Genomic DNA, 20,738 nt, shown 5'->3' with positions numbered 1-20,738 from the left:
GGACGAGAGACCCATTGCTCCTTGAGATCCACCACTCAAGGATGGGCTTGCAGGACCACTGTTGGCCAACAGAGGGACGAACCATTTGTTTCCATAGCTCCACTGGGCCCCCTATTGGCAAATCTCAGGTATTGTAGCAGTGGGAGTGAATCTGAAGGAAAGGAAGAGGATTCTTTGACTAAGGGGAGAACACTTTAATGGGGTCACCCATTTAAGACAGAGATGAGGAGGAATTTCTTCTTAGAGTAGTAAGTCTATGGAATTCTTTACCGCAGAAGGCTGTAGAGGCTGGGTCATTAAGTATATTCAAGATTGAGATCGACAGGTTTTTAATCAGTAAGGGACTCAAGGGTTATGGGGAAAAGGTAGGAAAGTGGAGTTGAGGATTGTCAGGTCAGCCATGATCTCATTGAATGGCAGAACAGACTCGATGGGCTGAATGGCCTACCTCTGCTCCTACGTCTTATGGTGTTATGTTTGACAGTTGAAGAAACTCACAGTGAAATATTAAATCCTAATCCCAGTGAGTGATGTATCAGCACTGGGAGTGCATTTATATCCATGAACCATTTGTGAAACAGCTTGCAGATTTTTGGCACCTTTCATGATCTCAGGCCGTCCCCAAAGTGCTTAACAGCCAACGAGTTACTTTGGAAGAATAGTCACTAGGCAACACAGCAGCCAATTGCAGCACAGCAGGATCCCAAAAGTGGCATCTGGGGAACAATCTGCTTTTGGAGATGTGACTAGAGGTGGGAATGTTAACCAGGACCCTGAGGAGAACTAACCTGCTTGTTGTTTAGCACCATGGGATCTTTAACAGAAAGACCAGGCCTCGGCTTAACAGCCCATCACGAGGATGGCGCATCTGGCTCTCAGTAAAGTTCACCTCAGTGCCTGTGATCTTTAACACCTGTACAGCAGACACATGGGAACACCGCCACCTGGAAGTTCCCCTCCAAGCCACACACTATCCTGACTTGGAAATATATCGCCGTTCCTTCACTGTCGCTGGATCAAAATCCTGGAACTCCCTCCCTAACAGCTCAGTGGGTGTACCTACACCACATGGACTGCAGCAATTCAAGAAGGCAACTCACCACCACCTCTTCTCAAGGGCAATTAGGGATGGGCAATAAATGCTGGCCTAGACTGTGACGCCTACATCCTACGAACGAATAAAAAAAACTTCCTGTTTATGTAAATGGGGGTAAGTGCCTCTTTATCCTACAAAGTAAATTCATTGGAAAAGAAAGTTACCACTGAATCTGCATCCAGCACCCTTTCAGACAGTGCCTTCTAGACCCTAACAACTCACTGCGTGAAAAAGCTTATCCTCATCTTCCAGCCAGTTACATCCTCCCTGAAGTATTCTACCCAGAACTGATCACAATATTCCAGGCCAGAAAATGCTTCTGTAAAATATAAAATAAATAATCATACAGAGTAACATAAAGTATATCTCCCCTTGTTTCTCAACTTTGGACTGTCTTTATTTCAACTACTGCGTCATACTTTAAAACAATGCCCTTCATTCTGGATAAAAGCAAAATACCGTGGATGCTGGAAATCGGAAACAAAAACAGAAAATGCTGGAAAAACTCAGCAGGTTTGGCAGCATCTGTGGAGAACGAAACAGAGTTATCGTTTCAAGTCCATATGACTCTCCTTCAGAGCTCCTGAAGAAAGGTCATATGGACTTGAAACGTTAACTCTGTTTCTCTCTCCACAGATGCTGCCAGACCTGCTGAGTTTTTTCCAGCATTTTCTGTTTTCTCCCCTAGTTCCGGACTCACCCACAAGAGGAAACATCCTTTCCACGTCCACCTTGTCGAGACCATTAAGGAAAGGATGTTTCCTCTTGTGGGTGAGTCCAGAACTAAGGAGCACTCTATTGAAATCAGAGGTCACCCTTTTAGGAGAGATGAGGAGAATTTTTTTCTCTCAGAGAGTTGTGCGACTTTGGAGTTCTCTGCCTCAGAAGGCGGTGGAGAGGGGTCATTGAATACTTTTAAGGCAGAAGTAGATAGATTCTTGTTAGGCAAGGGAATCAAAGGTTATCAGGGGTGGATGGGAATATGGAAATCGAAACACAAACAGACCAGCCATGATCTTATTGAATGACGGAGCAGGCTCGAGGGGCCGAATGGCCTACTCCTGCTCCTATTTCATATGTGAGGTCAGATTTAATAATACAACTTTGAAATTTTAACACGTGAGGCTTAAGTTAAAGAAATGTAAGAATTTGCAGAACTAATTTGTCTTCCCTGTTTTGTGAAACATTAAAGTTGACCATGAAGGGCCATTAATGTATTTCCTAATCCCAGGGCAGTGTTATCTTTCCTATTGTCCTCAAGCCTTGGAACGAGAACCTGTTGGTGCCAAAGGCTCTCGTCGAAGTGACCAATCTGCATAACACCAACAACAATGGGTCAAATTGCTCTAGGCTACCTCAAAACCCACAGGAAAGTGCTTCACTTCCTGTTCCTGCTAAGTGAATTGTTGCAAATGAAAGAAAATGCAGAGGGTTTATACCGTATATAACACACTGGGAGTGAACAGTCTGGAGGGTTTGGAGCATGCAAAGGAAAACAGCTTTACCATCATGAGAATCAGCGGCTACTTGTCATTTCTAGGTAAAAAGCATTTATTAGATGTCTTTCGATTACTCTCTTCCCTTCCTCAGAAGGAAAAAAATCAGTAAAAATTGGGAAATAAGAGTACTGGCTTGAACTGTATTTTCCTTCTGGATCCTCTCCCCATTCCCCATTCGCTCTCCTCCCCATCTCTCCTCTATTCCCTGCCTCTCCTCCAGGGCCCTGGACAGGAGGCTGGGGCACGTGCCTTTGGGGGGGCCCGGACTCAGGCGGCAATGCCCCCTCTCTCAAGTGGCCGCCTCACACCTCAATGTGTTTGCAGACAAGCGCACACTGAGCACTCCACTCCGGGGCAACGTTCTGTAATATAAAGGGTTACTGGAGCAAGAGCCCGAATCTGCGTGGCTACTTTTTTAGAGCCAGGGTACAGCCTGGGTGATGTAGTCTCCCCCTGATCACGGTCTCACCCTATCGCACAGGCGCCAGCCCACTAAAGCACTCCAGGAGTCAAGGTGACAGAGCAGGCCGGGGAGGCCAGGAGGGGCAGGAACTGCAAGGCCTGAGGCAGCTGGAGGGCTAGTCAGGGCCGAGGGAAAGCGTGTCTTGCCACCTTCACAGCCGCTCTTAACTCCTCCTCACTGAGAAAATTTCCAAACCTCCAGGGCCCAAGGGGTGAGTGAGTGTCCGTTGTGAAAGACCAAAGCAGGACATAAACTGTGTAGTTTCTAGCACCCTCAACTAGAAAAGGATATAAAAGTTATAGAAAAAGGCCACTGTAGGTTCACCAGGATATTATGAAGAATGAGGAGGCAAAATTAGGAAGAGAAGCTTGAAATGTTTGGGCTTTTTCATGAAAACTGCAATGAGTGAGAGAGAGTGAGTGTGTGTGTGTGTGAGAGACAGAGAGTGAGTGTATGTGTGAGAATGAGTGACTGAGCGTGAGTGAGTGAGAGTGTGTGTGTGTGAGAATGAGTCTGTCTGTGAGACAGTGAGTGTGTGAGACATGATTGAGTGTGTGTCCATGGGAGTGAGAGAGAGAATGAATGTGTGTGAGTGAGGGTGTTTGTGAGAAAGAGTGTGTGTGTGAGAGAGTGAGTGAGTGTGTGAGAATGAGTGAGTGCATGTGTCAGGATGAGTGTGTGTGCAAGAGAGAGTGAGTGAGTGTGTGTGTGAGAGAGTGTGTGTGAGACATGATTGAGTGTATGTGTGTGTGCGTGTTTGTGTGTGTGAGTGAGAGAGAGAGAGTGAATGAATGTGTCTGAGAGTGAGTGTGTATGTGAGGGAGTGTGTGTGAGAAAGGGAGAGTGGGTGTGTGAGAGAGTGAGTGGGTGTGTGAGAGAGTGAGTAGTGTGAGAGAGTGAGTAGTTGAGAGTGAGTGAGTGCATGTGTGAGAATGAGTGTGTGTGAGAGACAGAGTGAGTGTGTGTGTGAATGCGTGTGCACGTGTGGCAGGGTGTGAATATATATGTGAAAGAGTGAGTGAGTATGTGAGTGTTTGCGCGTGTGTGAGAGAGAGTGTGTGTGTGTGTATGTGTATTTGTGAGTGAAAGTGAGTGAGTCTGAGAGAGTGCATGACTGAGTGAATGAGAATGAGTGTGTGTGTGTGTTTGCGTGTGTGCGTGATAGAGAGAGAGTGAGTGAATGAGTGTGTGGAATGAGTGAGTTTGTATGTGTAAGTGTGTGTGAGTGTGTGTATGTGTGTGTTGTGTGCTTATGAACCCTGAGACTGGGAGTGAGCCAGACACACACACACACACAGACACACGCACACACAGGCTGCTTAGTGTGGGGACATGTACACACTTGATCTCCCCCTTATTCCTCCTCCCTCCCCAAAAAAACCTCTCCACACACCTCGCTGGTGAGGAGGAAAACCTGGGGGAATGCTTCTGACTCCCACTTTTGTATGAATTTCGACGAGGCCTGCTCGGAGAGTGTGCACCAGAGACGAACGTAAGGTCGGTGTCGGTTAAACCCAACTCCTTAGCTCAGCCCAGCCCCTTCCCCCTTCCCTGGTGACCAGGACTTGGGGTCTCATCTGTCTCTCTCTCTAGCTCTGTGAATAGGCAAAAGAAAGGTTTTGTTGGTTAGTCCTGCTGCTTGACACTTTTTAATGGTCATTTTTATCAATTACTCATTTATTAAATGCTCAATTTATTGCTTTGGCATTGTTGCTTAAGCTTTCTTCTCAACTTAACACCTTTTTTCACATTTAACGTTGTGCCAAACCAGATCTCAGGCAGCTGCTGATGGGTTTCTTGCTGAAGGGGAACGAGAGGCTCACAAGAGCCTGTTTGATTTTTGGAGGGCTAGCAAAAGGGGTTACTTTGTTCCAAGAGAAATGGGAAGTGTTAGAAATGCTCAGCATGTCTGGCGGCATCTGTGCAGAGAGGAACAGAGGTCAGTGACCTTTCATCAGAACTAAAGAAGATCATGGACCTGAACCGCTAACTGGGTTTCTCTCTCCATTGATGGTCCCTGGCCTGCTGAGTATTTCCAGAATTTTCTGTTTACATTTCAGATCTCCAACATCTGCAGTACTTTGGTCGCCTATTATTTGCTCCATGATGGGCATTTGTAAGTGTGATTAGTTTCAATTTAAAATGAGAACATATTTATCACTCAGTGCAATGTGTAATTTTTCTGTTAATAAAGCCCACTTGTGTGGAGAGAAATAGCACATTATTGCAGGTGAATTGGTTGGCACAAATTTATTGGAAGGGTTCTGCCATTTTTAAACTTGGAAGTGAAACCAGGTGTCATGCGCCAATAGAATATGTCACTGTTGGTTCAAGATATTCTCACTTGTACATAGGATTGTTGTTTGTGGTGCTTGTAGGGTTCAAGTCTTTTGGATGTTGCTGTCCAAACATTGCACAGGGCCAGGTTCAAAGGAGTGGAGCTGGTTGCATGATATGAATGACCAAGTCGTGTATAATTGGCTGACAAAGCCGTGGTTGTAAAGTCTATCATACGGAAACCTAAGCTCTCGATGGACTTTATAAATAGAGGCATAGAGTACAAAAGCCAAGAAGTTTTGCTAGACCTACATGAAACAGTTCAACCTGACTGTGACAATGGTTCCCAATTCTGGGCACCTGAAGGATGTGAGGGGTGGGTTAAAGGAGGGTGGGAGGAGGGGCCCGGAAACAGGAGAAGCACCAGGTTCCATGATTTCTCTCCCTGGCCATGCTCTACTCTCCATTTTGCCTTCTCTCCCCTCCTCTTGCATCCATGCCCTCATCTCCTCTCCTCCTTACCATCCTCCCTTTCTTCTCCCTTTCTCCTCTTTTCATTCTCCTCCCTTCCCCTCCCCAACTCTCCCCTTCTCTCCTCTCCTCCCTTTCCCACCTCCCATCCCTTTTTCTCTCACCTCCTGCCTCTTCACCTCTCCGCTCTTCTTCTCCTCTCCTCTCTTCCACTCCTCTCCTCTCCTCCTCTCTATAATTTCCTCCCTTCCTTCCCTCCCCTCATGACCACTTTCCTCTTCTACTCCCCACTCCCCTCCTTCTCCTGTTCCTCTCTCACATCTCACTCTCTATTCTCTGCTGAAGGCAGACTCTTAGCGAATATCTTTTCACAGATGCCAGCAGCCCTCTGGTGTCTTGATTAATTGATCTTTTATCAAGCAGGAAGCTACAGAGTGAAGATTGTTGGGTATTTAATCATGTGAGACATCACAACTCACCAAATTCTGTCCGCACCCAATGTTCATCTATATTCACTGATCTGGGACAGAAATTGTAGCTTATTTCTCTACTCCTGGGGGTTTGAAATCTAACGCTCCAATCACTACTCCAGCTATCTCATTAGAGACCAAGAATCAAATCCTATCTTTATGGGGTGGATAATACACTGTCCCCATCCAACACACCCAGGATAGGTACAGCACGGGGTTAGATAGAGAGTAAAGCTCCCACTGCACTGTCTGCATCAAACATTCCCAGGACAGGGACAGCACAGGGTTAGATATAGAGTAAAGGTCCTTCTGCACTGTCCCTATCAAACATTCCCAGGATAGGTGCAGCACGGGGTTAGATACAGAGTAAAGTTCCCACTACACTGTCCCCATCAAACACTTCCAGGACAGGTACAGAATGGGGTTAGATATAGAGAAAAGCTCCCTCTACACTGTCCCCATCAAACACTCCCAGGGCAAATACAGCACAGGGTTAGATACAGAGTAAAGCTCCCTCTGCACTGTCCCCGTCAAACACTCCCAGGGCAGATACAGCACAGGGTTGGAGACAAGAGTAAAGCTTCCTCTATACTGTCCCCATCAAACACTCCCAGGACAGATACAGCACAGGGTTAGATACAGAGTAAAGGTCCTTCTGCACTGTCCCTATCAAACACTCCCAGGATAGGCACAGCACGGGGTTAGATATAGAGTAAAACCCCCTCTACACTGTCCCCATCAAACACTCCCAGGATAGGTACAGCACGGGGTTAGATATAGAGTAAAACCCCCTCTACACTGTCCCCATCAAACACTCCCAGGACAGATACAGCACGGGGTTACATACAGAGTAAAGCTCCCTCTACACTATCCCCATCAAACACTCCCAGGGCAGGTACAGCATGGGGTTAGATACAGAGTAAAGCTCCCTCTACACTGTCCCCATCAAACACTCCCAGGGCAGGTACAGCACGGGGTTAGATACAGAGTAAAGCTCCCTCTACACTGTCTCCATCAAACACTCCTAGTTATGATGTTTCTCTGTCTCACAGCACTGCCTTAATGAACCCTCTGAGGTCCAGTGATCTCCTGCATTTCTGATGGTCTGAGTTAAAAATACAACTTCAAAACTATAACTAGTGAGGCCAGAGTTAGGGAACTGTAAGAATTCGCAGAAGCGTTTTGTCTTCCCCTTTTGTGAAATTGTGTAGATTCCACTTGGTCACTGAAAATAATTGTCGTAGACAAATGTAGCAGACAACTTATTGTGACAAGCAAAGTCACGGCTGGCTGGCGAGAATGCTAAAATTGACCTTAAAAGGGCATTATCAAATTGGCCCAGAAGTCTTAAACACTAGTAAGATCGCATCTAGAGTACTGTGTGGAGTTTTGTTCACCACATTACAGGAAGCTTGTGATTAAGTTAGAGGGTGCAGAACAGATTGACAAGGATGTTGCCAGGAATGGAAAATGTTAGCTCTAAGGCATAGTTGGATGAAACTGGGCTTGTTTACTTCAGCACAGAGGAGGCTGAGGGGAGGTTTAATTGAGGCATCATGAGGGGTCTTGATGGAATGATTAAGGAGGACCTATTTCCCTTAACAGAAAGGTCAATAACCAGGGGGTGTTGTTTTAAAATAATTAGTGGCAGGATTAGAAGGGAGTTGTCATGTAGGTTTTTCACCCAGAGGGTTGTGGGAATCTGGAATTCACAACCTGAAAAGGCGGTAGAGGCAGAAACTCTCATTGCATTTAAAAAACACTTGGACCTGTGTTTGAGGTGCCATAATCTACAGGGAAACAGGGCAAGAGCTGGAAAGTGAGAGGAGACTGGATTAGTCTTTTTTTTCAGCCAGCTCGAACACAACGGGCAGAATGGCCTGTTCCTGCACCTGCCAACTTAACAAAGCTGCATCAAAAACAGAAAATGCTGAAAAAACTCAGCAGGTCTGACAGCATCTGTGGAGGGAAACAAACAAAGTTAACGTTTCGAGTCCGTATGACCATTCTTCAGAGCTGAAGGGAAGTGGAAATGTGATGAAATTTATACTGTTTAAGGAAAGTGGGGCAGTTGGAGCTGGATAGAAGGCCATTGATAGGTGGGGGCAAAGGAGGGATTGACAAAGATGTCATGAACTAAAGGACAAAGGGAGTGTCAATGGTAGTGGTTGGTGCTACAAAAGATGCTAATAGTGGCATAAAGATAAAGCAGAGTGTGATTATAGCACGAAGGGTTTCTTTATCCCCTTTCTTCTACATTCATTTTTACTTTTTATCCACTTAGTTTATCTTTATTTTTATTCATTTATCTGAGGTTTTATCCCCTTTTTTATCCCATTTTCTATCCTTTTTTCTCCACCACCGCCCCCTCCCCCACAGGGCCATCTGTCACTTGTTCCATGTTGTCCTTTCCCACAATGCTACCCTTGTTCCACTATAATCACATTCTGCTTTCTTACCTTTATGCCACTATTAGCACCTTTTTTAGCACTAACCATTAACACCCCCTTTGTCCTTTAGTTCATGACATTTTTGTCAATCCCTCCTTTGTCCCCACCTAGCGCTGGCCTTCTATCCAGTTCCACGCACCCCACCCCCCCACCCACCCCCTTAAACAGTATAAATTTCATCACATTTCCACTTCTCTTCAGCTCTGAAAAAGTGTCATACGGACTCAAAACGTTAACTCTGTTTTTCACTCCACATACGCTGTCAGGCCTGCTGAGTTTTTCCAGCATTTTCTGTTTTTGTTTCAGATTTCCAGCATCTGCAGTATTTTGCTTTTAACTTAACAAAGCTGTTAGCCAACCTCTTTCAGTTCCCCTGGGAGTGTTTGATGGGGACAGTGTAGAATTTATATGTAAATACAGCAATGACAACTTGCATTTATGTCGCACCTATAGTGCAGAAAAACATTCCAAAAAAATGACCATCCCTGCACATATATCAGTGCTGCTCAGAACCAGATCTTTCCTTGTTTGATATTGAGAACTATAGATTAGGGGCAGCTTGAGGGTCGAGCATTGTTGGGTTGAGATTACACTGTGAGATTTCAGGATTGATCACATCCCAATGAAATTCCTCTGACCACTATTTGCAGGAACTTTTGAAAGAAGTTGGTTAACAGCTTTGTTGAGTTGGCAGGCAAAGTAATTCTATGTAGGCATATTGACATATCAGTTACTATTATCGGGAAGCATGATTTTATCCTATTTGTGTTATTTTGATTGCTTTCTCTCGGTTAAATCCTCACACCCCAATTCCCCGAAATAGTCCTTTCACTGGTTCAGATATCGGGTATAATCCTCCCAGGGATCAAAGGGGAAACATTCTTCAGTTTATTTCAGCGACTGGTTCTATCTTAACTCCAAAGCCTCACTTGAAACAAACACCCTGGACTCTTGTCCGACATCCAACCAGCTTGACTACCTCGGCAAGCAGGAGGCCCGAGGCAGGGATCGGAGAGGGGGCTGTCAGTGTGCGGGGAATTTCCAGGGAAATCGTGTTGAGCGATTGGGAAGGAAGGGGCGTGGAGGGACCAAGGCTCTAGAAGACCTGGAAACAGCTGGGAGTTCACGAGAAGTGCAAAGAGAAGGAAGCTTTTAAAAACTTATCGTAACCCTTTGGCGCCAGCCAGGCAGCAGACCAAATGGAACTCCCACACCCTTGACATGAACATTGCATCACAGCACCAGTGATGTCATCAAACTGCAACTGAGTCTTAAGTAGGCGCCACCTGCTTTTAGCAGGAACCTTGTTTATGGCCTGAATCGCAGGTGTTAATATTATTACATCTGGCAACTCAGTGGTTCGGAAGCGGATTTTGACATTCAAGATATTAACCCCTCACCTGACTCTTTCCTGCCAATTGAGGGTGGGTTAAAATCTAGGCCAATTGGGTTTAATCAGCAAAGTCATTCAGGCAGAATCAAATCTTGGAATCTGTGAAATTGAATTCAATCAGCCTGCTAATTTGACAGTTGGCAGCAGGAAGAATGACCATGAAAGTTTGTACAAAGCCAATCGGTTCCATGCTGGCCTTCAGGGAAAGGGATGGGCCATCCTTGCCCAATGTGGGCCTACACACATGTCGAGCTCATGCCATGTTCTTGACTCTCAATGGTCCCTCCAACCCAAACCAAGTCAGTTGTCAAGAGCAGCTAGGAACAGGCAATAAGCGCAGCCCAACAAAAGTGAAGAGGAAAAAAAACAGTGTTTTAACTAATGAATAAATGCATCTGTCTCCGCAAGTATGTCAGCCCCTCCTCCTGCTTGGCACCTCTCTCTAAGTGAGTCTGGTCACTAAAGGCCCTCATCAGCGAGGAGAAGGGATGGGATGCTGCAAGCTGGGAAAGTAACTGCAAAGAGTCAATAATATGGCACCATTGGGTTCAGTTGGGTTCAACATTATTTTTGGGGATCCATCTTTTGATGGTGATTTTTGGGGATAATTTTGACCTTGATAGTGTAAAACGGATAATATCAGGTCATCGAAGGGAATGAAAACCGGGTGCCTGAGTCACCTAAAGCCACAACTAGCATGGAGCTTAAGCCAGTTCACCCCTAAAGTAAGAGGCCTTAACTATGAGGGTTCCAATTTTATCCCCAAATCCCTGCTACGATGGGCTTGTACATGGAGAATGGGTGAAGTGTTGGAGCAGGACAGGGAGAGAAGCAACTAGGGAGCAAATGTCTAACTGTTTAATTGTTTCTCCTAGTGTCCTGCTGGTACTTTAGTTTGAATCCGCATTCAGCCCAAGCTGCAACTTGTAACCCAGGCTACTACTATAATCCGATTTATATTTGCATAGGTAAGTGTCAAACAAGGTCAGGAAACTGCTGCGTAATTGAAGACAATGGTCAGGATTTACTCTCTGGACTCCTGAACCCCGCTGCTAAGCTGAACTGTGCAGCCCGAAGGCTTGCCCTGCCTGCCTGGGTGCTGCAGTGCTCGCAGGCTTCCCCATGAACAAGTGCCGTGAACTCACGTCCCCCACCGCGCACCCTCCTTCACCCCCAACAATGGTGGCCTGGCTACAAAAGCCAGTTTTTAAATTCAAGTCTTAAAAAAAAATGGCCTTTATTGCAAGGGTGATGGAGTATAAACATAGGGAAGTCTCGCTACAACTGCACAGGGCCTTGATGAGACCTCCCCTGGAGTACTTTGTACAGTTTCTGTCTCCTTATTTAAGGAGGGATTTACTTGCATTGGAAGCAATTCAGAGAAGGTTCATGAGGTTGATTCTTGGGATGATGGACATTGTCTCATGAGGAAAGGTTAAGCAGGTTGGGCCTATACTCATTGAAGTTTAGAAGAATGGGAGATGATCTTATTGAAACATAAGATTTTGAGGGGGCCTGACAGGGTAGATGCTTTGAGGATGGTTCTCCTCTTGGTGGGAATCTAGATCTAAGGGGCACAGTTTCAAAAATAAGGGGTCTCCCCATTTCGACCGGAGATGAGGAGGAATTTCATCTCTCAGAGGATTGTTAACTTTTAGAATTCTCTTCCCCAGAGAGCAGTGGAAATATTGGGTCACTGAATATATTCAAGGCCGAGTTAGACAGATTTTTGATCTTCAAGGGAATTAAAGGTTACATGGGGCTGAGTGGGGGGGTGCGGGTCGGCGGGGTTGCTGTGTTGCAGGCAGGAAAGCGGCTTTAAGGCCACAATCAGCCATGATCTTATTGAATGGCAGTGGAGGCCCGATGGGCCAAAAGGGCTATTCCTGCTCCTATGTCAAGGTCTTAATAGAACAAAGCGGTGATTCCAAATGTGAAAAATTTTCCCTGTTTACACAAATATCAATGAGTGTCAATCCTTGCCGTGTGACCCACCCAAAACATGTCACAATTTAAAAGGGACCTATGAGTGTAAATGCGGAGAAGGATTTACGTCCACTTCTGGGAACATCAGCTCCACCAATATGAGAACTTGTGAAGGTAAGGAGTTAAATTGCTGAAGGAAGTTCATCATTCAAAGAGTTGTAAATCCTGGGAATTCTCCACCCAAGAGGGTTCTGCATGCTCCATTGTTAAATATATTTCAGGCTAATTTTTTTTGGGTCCTTTGAGGGAGTCCAGGTATTTGGGGAGCTGGCAGAACAGTGGAGTTGAGGCCAAAGCTCAGTCATCATTGTATTGAATGGTGGAGCAGGCTCGACTGGGCTATATGGTCTACTCGTGATCTGATTTTTTATATTCTTATGTTCTAACAAAAATCTATCAATCTCAGTTAACATTGTGCCCCCTTGTTCTGGACTTTGCCACCGGAGGAAATAGTTTCTCTCTATCTACTCTACCAATTCCTTTGATTATCTTAAATATCTTAATTAGGTCATCCCTTCATAAGCTATACACTAGGGAGTACAAGTCTAGTTCTAATAATGCCAGTACTCATTAATTAACCCTCTAATGCACGGTTATCATTCTAGTATCCTAGGCCCAGCCATCTTCAGCTGCTTCATCAATGACCTTCCTTCCATCATAAGGTCAGAAGTGGGGATGTTCGCTGGGGGTGATTGCACAATGTTCAGCACCATTCACGACTCCTCAGATTCTGAAACAGTCCTGCCCCCTCCTCTACTCCTACCCCCATCAGACATGAAAAAGAGAGGGACCAAATTGAGGCCATTTTTGTGCTATAGGCCCATTCTTACAGGGATATAATGTCAAGATCGGGAGCTTGAGGAGCCTATAGTTCTCCATTGCTTTCTCCATGTCAATGCCTCAGCCAATCAGAGCTAACTTGCCAACCAATCAACACCCTTTTCTCATAGAATATAAATTGTTGTGATTGTTTGAAATTTGGCATTCTTGCATTTGTCCTGATGAATGAAAAGACAAAATGCTTTGACAACATGTCTCTCTCTTCAGAAATATTCAAGTTCTGTACTACTAAGTGACTGAAGATCAAGATTGTTTGATATCAAACTCTTACAGTTTATGATTATCTTTGGTTGGTTGTAAAATACAATGCACTTGTAGAAGAGGGAAAAGCTTATTACCCATTGTGCGGAACTTCCACCATTTCTGTTTTACAGATATCAATGAGTGCGATTCTTCTCCCTGTGGCCCTCAGGCAGTATGTAAAAATACACCAGGATCATTCAAATGCTCCTGCCCTAGCGGATTCAAATCATCCGTTGGGAATTCTGGATTTTCTGATGGAGCAAAGTGTGAAGGTGAGGAGTTTACTCTTTCCGGAGCAGGGTCATGTCGGCTGTGGCTCTGAGTCAGAATCTGTGGGTGCGCACTCCAGAGGCTTGAGCGCATACTCTGGGCTGACTTATAAGGGAGTGCTGCACTGCCAGGTGTGCTGTCCTTTATGTGAGACATTCTGAGGTGGACAAAAAAGCTGGCATTATTCAAAGAAGAGCAGGGGAGTTCTCCTCAGTGACCTGGTCAATATTTATCCCTCAATCGGCGTTCCTAAAAAAACAGATTATCTGGTCATTAACTCATCGTTGTTTGAGGAACCTTGCTATGCACAAATTGGCTGTCATATTTCCTACATCATAACAGTGGCGCCAGTCCAAAAGTGTGTTAGTGTGTTAGGACAAAGGGACAGTTTAAGTAAGTTATTTGTATTTGTCGGTGTTAGGAATGAGCTTTAGCTTTAAAGTTTAAGTTTGATTTTGTATTTCTGCATCCGTGTGTAAAGAAAAGTCAAATGAGTTTTAGTTTCACCTTAAAAAGGGCCTGCATTTCTAATGTTGTTTTTTTATGACTTAAGCTAAGGTAAACAAACAAAGGTAGAGGAATTGGGCTGTTGCCTAGCAATAGGGGCTCAGAGTGGCAGGTTCCTTCCACAGACACACACATAGAAGAGAAGCCTCCCCAATTTATTTTGCCCTGCAATTGGTAACCATGCCTTCTCCCCTGCCCCCACTTCTCCCGTCTTGAAATTTATGCTTAAAATGCCCCTTTGAGCAACTTTTTGCTTTGTTGTCAGTTTTTGTCTGATCAAGCTTCTGTGAACGTTTTTAAAATTTTCGTGCTTGATTTCAAATCATGACCTCCCCCAGCCTTACAACGCTCTGAGATGACTGCGCTCCTCCAACTCCGGCATCTTGGGCATCCTCAGTTCTAATAGCTCCACAATTGGCTTTGCCAAAGTCCTCGGCTCTAAAATTGCCTCTCTAAGCCTCTTTGTGTATGACTCTCTCTCCTTTAAGTTGCTCCCTAAAACCTACTTTGTTGCTATGCATTCGGTCATCCGTCCTAATATCTCCTCATGTGGCTCAGTGTCAAACTTTGATGATGCCCCTGTGAAGCACCATGGGATGTTTTACCATGTTAAAGGTGCTACAGAAATGCAAGCTGTTGTTGAAATGGGATGCGAAGTCTCACATAGTTTTACACAATTGTGGTGATGCACCTGCCTCAGCAGCCGATTTCGGGCTTGTCAGGTATATCATTTTTTTGTGCTGTTAAATCGACAAGTGACTTTTTTTAATGGCTCAGCGAGGACTTGTCACCTCTCGTGGCAGGTAATTTAAATTGTTTTTTGAGGGGGTGGGTGGGAAGCACACCAGAACAAGGTTCTACATCAGACTTCCCCAGCAAATCCATCAAGTTAATCATACTGATCAAAAGGGTGTCCGATTGAGACCCCGGGGTGTGTCATTTGCTGGTCTCAATCAGGCATGTGTCAGCTGACTTCAGCTCCCTGCTCCCAGAGGATGAACATCAGCTGGAGTTTCCTACTCCTAATTGTGTGATGCTGCCTGTGGTTGAATAGCACGTGATTCTATTTTTTTAGCTGTAATGGCCCACACTGAACAAATAGTGCGGGCTGTGGGAGCAGGGTAGCAGGCAGTGTCCAAGGACTGTGAAGCCCTCCCCCGGCCAGCAACAGCGCTTTGGGTGGAGGTCAAGAAAAGGGAAAGCTTAGTGCTGATCTACAAGCATAAACCATTTGGGCCTTGCTCGGTTTTCCCTGTGTTGGTCCACCCTTTGTTATGACATTGACGAGAGAGCTATAATGCACGCATTTTATTTAGTGCTGATATTATTTCTCAAGTGGGGAATAAATCTTGCACTGAGATTTAACATGGGACACTCTCTATCAGATGAACAAGCCCTCTGATGTACAAATGTGGTGCCTGTGTTTGCTTAAGATTGGCTTTCGATGACTGTGGTGTCTGTGAAATGTAATCCATCACGAAGGGAAGAGTTCCTTGTCTTGCAGTGCGTGACAGTGAAATAACTCATCTGCAGTATTTAACTGTTAACTGTGACTTGGCATACGGACAAATAGAACCTACAAATGAGTCTGCACTACAGAAATGTTTGATGTTTCTTTTGATGTGATTTTTTTTTTAAATTGTGGTGTTATTGAAAGTAAAATTCCTGTATATTAACCGGGGGCCAGCGTGGGGGATACCCAAAAGGCTGAGGCGAACTTTGTGAAAAATTGAAGCTTTATATTTTAATCAAATATCTTTTGAAATGGGTCGAAGCTGCGATTTTAAGATCTATTCGGAATTCTTCGCACAATGGGGGCGGTGGGAAGTTTCGGTGATGTTGGGAAAGACTTGTTGTACCCTCTGATAGAATTGGGTCCCTTTTACATTCAGGAATGTTTGACTTATGCAGGATTTTCAAATGAGTCGGAACTTGCAGTAAAAATTTGAATGAATTTCAAAAGGCCTTCAGCAAGGTACCACACAATAGACGAATGAATGAGGTCAGAGAATGTGGAGTCGGAACAAGCGGCAGAATGGATTGCCGGCTGGCTTCAAGACAGAGAGCAGAGAGTGGGAGTAAAGGGTCGTTATTCAGTGTGGCAGAAGGTGGGAAGTGGTGTTCCACAGGGATCAGTGCAGGGATCACTGCTTGTTCACAATTTACGTTAATGCTTTGGACTTCAGGAGCACAAACGCAATTTCTAAATTTGCAGATGACACTAAGTTGGGAGTGGGGGTAGGGGTGGGGTGGACCCAATACTGAGGAGGACTGCATCAAATTGCGGGAGGTTACTAATAAACTTGCAGAATCGACAAATAATTGGTCAATTTTTGCTTGGAAAGTGCAAGTCTAGTTGGGGTAGGGAAATAAAGAGATTCCAGAATATAAATTCACAGGGCTATAGGCCAAATGCTGGAAAATGGGATTAGAATAGATAGATGCTTGACAGCCGGCATGACACGATGGGCCGAAGGGCCTGTTTCTGTGCTGTATGACTCTATGACAAAAACAGCAGTTTTGATTTGGAAGCTGTTTGAGTGCAGTTGGTTCTGAAAGTTACTGCCAGGGGAGACTGGAGCAAATGGGACAGATAGCCAGTCCCAAGCTAAGGAGAACCCCAAAAATCCAGGGGAGTGGAGGAGGGGAAAGTCCAAAGCAGACATCCTAGTCAAAGGAAGGACAGGAACCTGGAAAAGTTCCTGTTAAGTAAAGTTAAGAGTGAGGGACAGAGAGGAAGGCTCCAAGCTTCAGATTTAAAGAGACAAAAGCTGCAGAAAGCAGATTTAAAGTGAGAACAGCTTGCAAGAGGCAAGAAGCTTCAAAGAGACAACTAAAGGTCTATAACTCTTAGCAATGGGCATGTGAAGCAGTGGTGTCCTGTTGGCATGGCTGAGTCAGTGAGAGAGAGTGCATGGAAGAAAGCTCAAATGCATGTGGTGACCCAGGGAAGAGGAACATCAGAAGGAAAGTTCGAAACCCAGGAGGTGAACCTTTGTGGAAGGCATCTGAGAGAAAGTGTCCATTTGGGAGGATATTCCAAAGCAAATTCTTGGAGAGTGGAGATTGGAAACCCTCATGTGAAAGACAGAGTTCAGTGAGACCGGTTAGCTCACGGGGGTAACAAGCATCTGGGGGAGTGGAGAGAGATACATGGCATCAGGTTGAGGCAGCATCTGTCATTTGGTTTCAGAGTGTGGTGTGTCTGACCACTGGGTGCCATAGAATAACATGGACTGTGTACTTACTGTGAACATTAAAGTATAAGATAGTTTTTGTAACTTGTGTTATCCTTACAAATCTGTATATATCTGTAAAGGTATAGTTGTGGGTGAAAGAGTATTGTATTTTATTCATCTTCTCTTACTTAATAATTATTTTATTCTTTTGATAAAAGTACATCAACTGACTCCCATGACTCTGTTCGGTAGCTACTCTCCATGTATCTAAACAAACAAATAAAAGTTAGGATCTATCAAACTGGGTTCCACACTGGGATCAGGCTTGCCCAGGGGTAATCTCAGCTGGGATCATAAGTAGTGTTTATTAGTTTAATGCCTCATGCAAACAATGGCACCTCTGAGACTGCAGTGTGCACTCAGTATCCTGAGCCTCCCAGTCTGGCATCTCTAACACATTTGTCTCTGCTCCCAAGACTAACATATCATTCCAATCTTTGATCACCCATTTTTGCTCTCTGCACCCTCTCCGATTCATATTCCACACTAACTGGGCAGAATGCACTAGTCCATGTGAAGTACAACCCCTGCATTACTTCATTGCAGCATGAGCGGGATAGATTTTGCTATCTGCTATTCTGATTATATCTCCAATGGATAAAACCTTAAGCATTTAACTATGCACACAGTTGCTACGGTGTGTACCATCTACAAGATGCACTGCAGCAACTTGCCAGGGCTTCTTCAACAGCACCTTCCAAACCTGCAACCTCAACCACCCAGAAGGACAAGAACAGCAGGCACTTGGGAACACCATTATTACTTTCCAGAAAGCCAGGTGGTGAAGTGGAGCCAATCATTGCACGCTTTTATAAACATTTATTTACAGAGATACATATAACAAGCATCTACCTCCCAACCCAAAAACCATTGTTTCAGTCTGTTCCTTTAAGTGAATCCCAGTTAATGTCCAACACACACAAACAATTAAATACAATTAATATACAACTAAAGTTCACAGCCAAGTTCCCATCCAGGCCACTCACCATCCTGGCTTGGAAATGTATCGCCGTTCCTTCACTGTTGCTGGGTCACAATCCTGGATCTCTCTCCTTAACAGCACTGTAGGTGTACCTGCACCACGTGGACTGCAGCCGCTCAAGGGGGCAGCTCACCACCACCTTCTCAAGGACAATTGGGGATGGAGAATTGCCAGAGGCACACGCAGCCCACAAACAAATGAATAACACAAATGAATTATCAGCTCTTTTAATCAAATTGTCTGGACATAGAAAAAAATAAATGTTCTTTCTATGTCTCCTGGTAACATTGGTTACTGCATCTTTTTCCTTCATTTCCCACAACTCTGCAATAATTTATGTGTCATTATTCTAATATTTTCTTACCATTAGCCTGCCCAAAGAGGAAACCTACTTATCACTTCCCCTGGCTCTACCGCTCACCAGATCGTAATGAATATCTGACAAGTAAAGCAACAGTTTCACCATCCAAGCCACTTGTACGATCTGAACTGAAAGGTTATAATTATCAGGAAGGATTTGAGCAGGCTGGGGTTCTTTCCACGAGAGAGGAGAAGGCTGAGAGATTACCTATTACATATCTTTAAGATTCTGAAAGGGTTTTCTGTGCTAGAAGTAAAGAGGATATTTCCACTTGTGGCTGAGTCAAAATATAGTGGTCATGCAACGGTCACTAATAAATTCAATGAAGAGTTCAGGAGGAACCTCTTCACCCAGAGAGTGGTTAAAACGTGGAGCTTGCTACCGTGTGGAGTAGTTGAAGCTAGATGTACATACGAGAAGCTGGATTAATACAAGAGGGAGGAAGGAATAGAGTTGTGGCCTGAATTTTTAGCTCATCCGGCCCGGGAGCAGTTGGGAAATGGACCGCCAACCGCGATCGGCCCCCAACCACGATAAAGAATCAACCGTTTTGAACTGATATGAGGAGGAAGTTCGTCACTCAAAGAGTTATAAATCCTGGGAATTCTCTACCCAAGAGGGTTCTGCATGCTCCATTGTTAAATATATTTCAGGCTGAGATTTTTTTGGATCCTTTGAGGGACCTGGCAGGACAGTGGAGTTGAGGCCAAAGATCAGTCATCATCGTATTGAATGGTGGAGCAGGCTCGACTGGGCTATATGGTCTACTCGTGATCTGATTTTTTATATTCTTACGTTCTAACAAAAATCTATCAATCTCAGTTAACATTGTGCCTCCTTGTCCTGGACTTTGCTAACAGAGGAAATAGTTTCTCTCTATCCACCCTACCAATTCCTTTGATTATCTTAAATATCTTAATTAGGTCACCCCTTCATAAGCTATACACTAGGGAGTACAAGTCTAGTTCTAGTAATGACAGTACTAATTAATTAACCCTCTAATGCACAGTTATCATTCTAGTATCCTAGGCCCAGCCATCTTCAGCTGCTTCATCAACGACCTTCCTTCCATCATAAGGTCAGAAGTGGGGATGTTCGCTGGGGGTGATTGCACAATGCTCAGCACCATTCACGACTCCTCAGATACTGAAACAATCCTGCCCCCTCCTCTACCCCTATCCCCATCAGACATGAAGGTGACACTTGAAAAAGAGAGGGACAAAATTGAGGCCATTTTTGTGCTATAGGCCCATTCTTACAGGGATATAATGTCAAGATCGGGAGCTTGAGGAGCCTATAGTTCTCCATTGCTTTCTCCATGTCAATGCCTCAGCCAATCAGAGCTAACTTGCCAACCAATCAACACCCTTTTCTCATACAGTATAAATTGTTGTGATTGTTTGAAATTTGGCATTCTTGCATTTGTCTTGATGAATGAAAAGATGAAATGCTTTGACAACATGTCTCTCTCTTCAGAAATATTCAAGTTCTGTACTACTAAGTGACTGAAGATCAAGATTGTTTGATATCAAACTCTTACAGTTTATGATTATCTTTGGTTGGTTGTAAAATACAATGCACTTGTAGAAGAGGGAAAAGCTTATTACCCATTGTGCGGAACTTCCGCCATTTCTGTTTTACAGATATCAATGAGTGCGATTCTTCTCCCTGTGGCCCTCAGGCAGTATGTAAAAATACACCAGGATCATTCAAATGCTCCTGCCCTAGCGGATTCAAATCATCCGCTGGGAATTCTGGATTTTCTGATGGAGCAAAGTGTGAAGGTGAGGAGTTTACTCTTTCCGGAGCAGCGTTGTGTCAGCTGTGGCTCTGAGTCAGAATCTGTGGGTGCCCACTCCAGAGGCTTGAGCACATACTCCAGGCTGACTCCTAAGGGAGTGCTGCACTGCCAGGTGTGCTGTCTTTTATGTGAGACATTCTGTCTGCCCTCTGAGGTGGACAACAATGCTGGTATTATTCAAAGAAGAGCAGGGGAGTTCTCCCCAGTGACCTGGTCCGTAAGGTTGGACAGGCAGCGGAAAATCACAGTTAATTGAGCCATTAATGGGGTTAACAGCCCTCTTAATTGTCGGCGGGTGCGCTTCTGAGTTTAGCGCCCGCCCGCCGACCGAAATATCGCGTGAGTGCGCGATGACATCGGGACACTTGCCCGACGTCATCAAGCGCTATT

General features: G+C 44.8%; 1 protein-coding gene across 4 annotated transcripts in view; it reads left to right on the top strand.

Moving 5' to 3' along the window:
- The first annotated feature begins 2,501 nt into the window (after window positions 1–2,501).
- LOC144668820 (adhesion G protein-coupled receptor E3-like) overlaps window positions 2,502–20,738 on the top strand; it is a 57,425-nt gene continuing 39,188 nt past the window's right edge. For 2 of the 4 annotated variants that reach the window (XM_078531198.1, XM_078531195.1), the window contains exons 1-4: window positions 2,502–2,636; window positions 10,995–11,087; window positions 13,320–13,460; window positions 20,191–20,331. In XM_078531198.1, the coding sequence (XP_078387324.1) occupies window positions 2,519–2,636; window positions 10,995–11,087; window positions 13,320–13,460; window positions 20,191–20,331 (493 nt within the window). In that variant the 5' untranslated portion in view covers window positions 2,502–2,518. The remainder of the gene's footprint in view (window positions 2,637–10,994; window positions 11,088–13,319; window positions 13,461–20,190; window positions 20,332–20,738) is intronic. The other 2 variants (XM_078531196.1, XM_078531197.1) reach the window with 2 other exon arrangements.

This window comes from Cetorhinus maximus, chromosome 28 (assembly GCF_964194155.1).
Source record: "Cetorhinus maximus chromosome 28, sCetMax3.hap1.1, whole genome shotgun sequence".
Classification (NCBI taxonomy): domain Eukaryota; kingdom Metazoa; phylum Chordata; class Chondrichthyes; order Lamniformes; family Cetorhinidae; genus Cetorhinus; species Cetorhinus maximus.
This window is presented reverse-complemented; position numbering and strand designations above follow the sequence as displayed.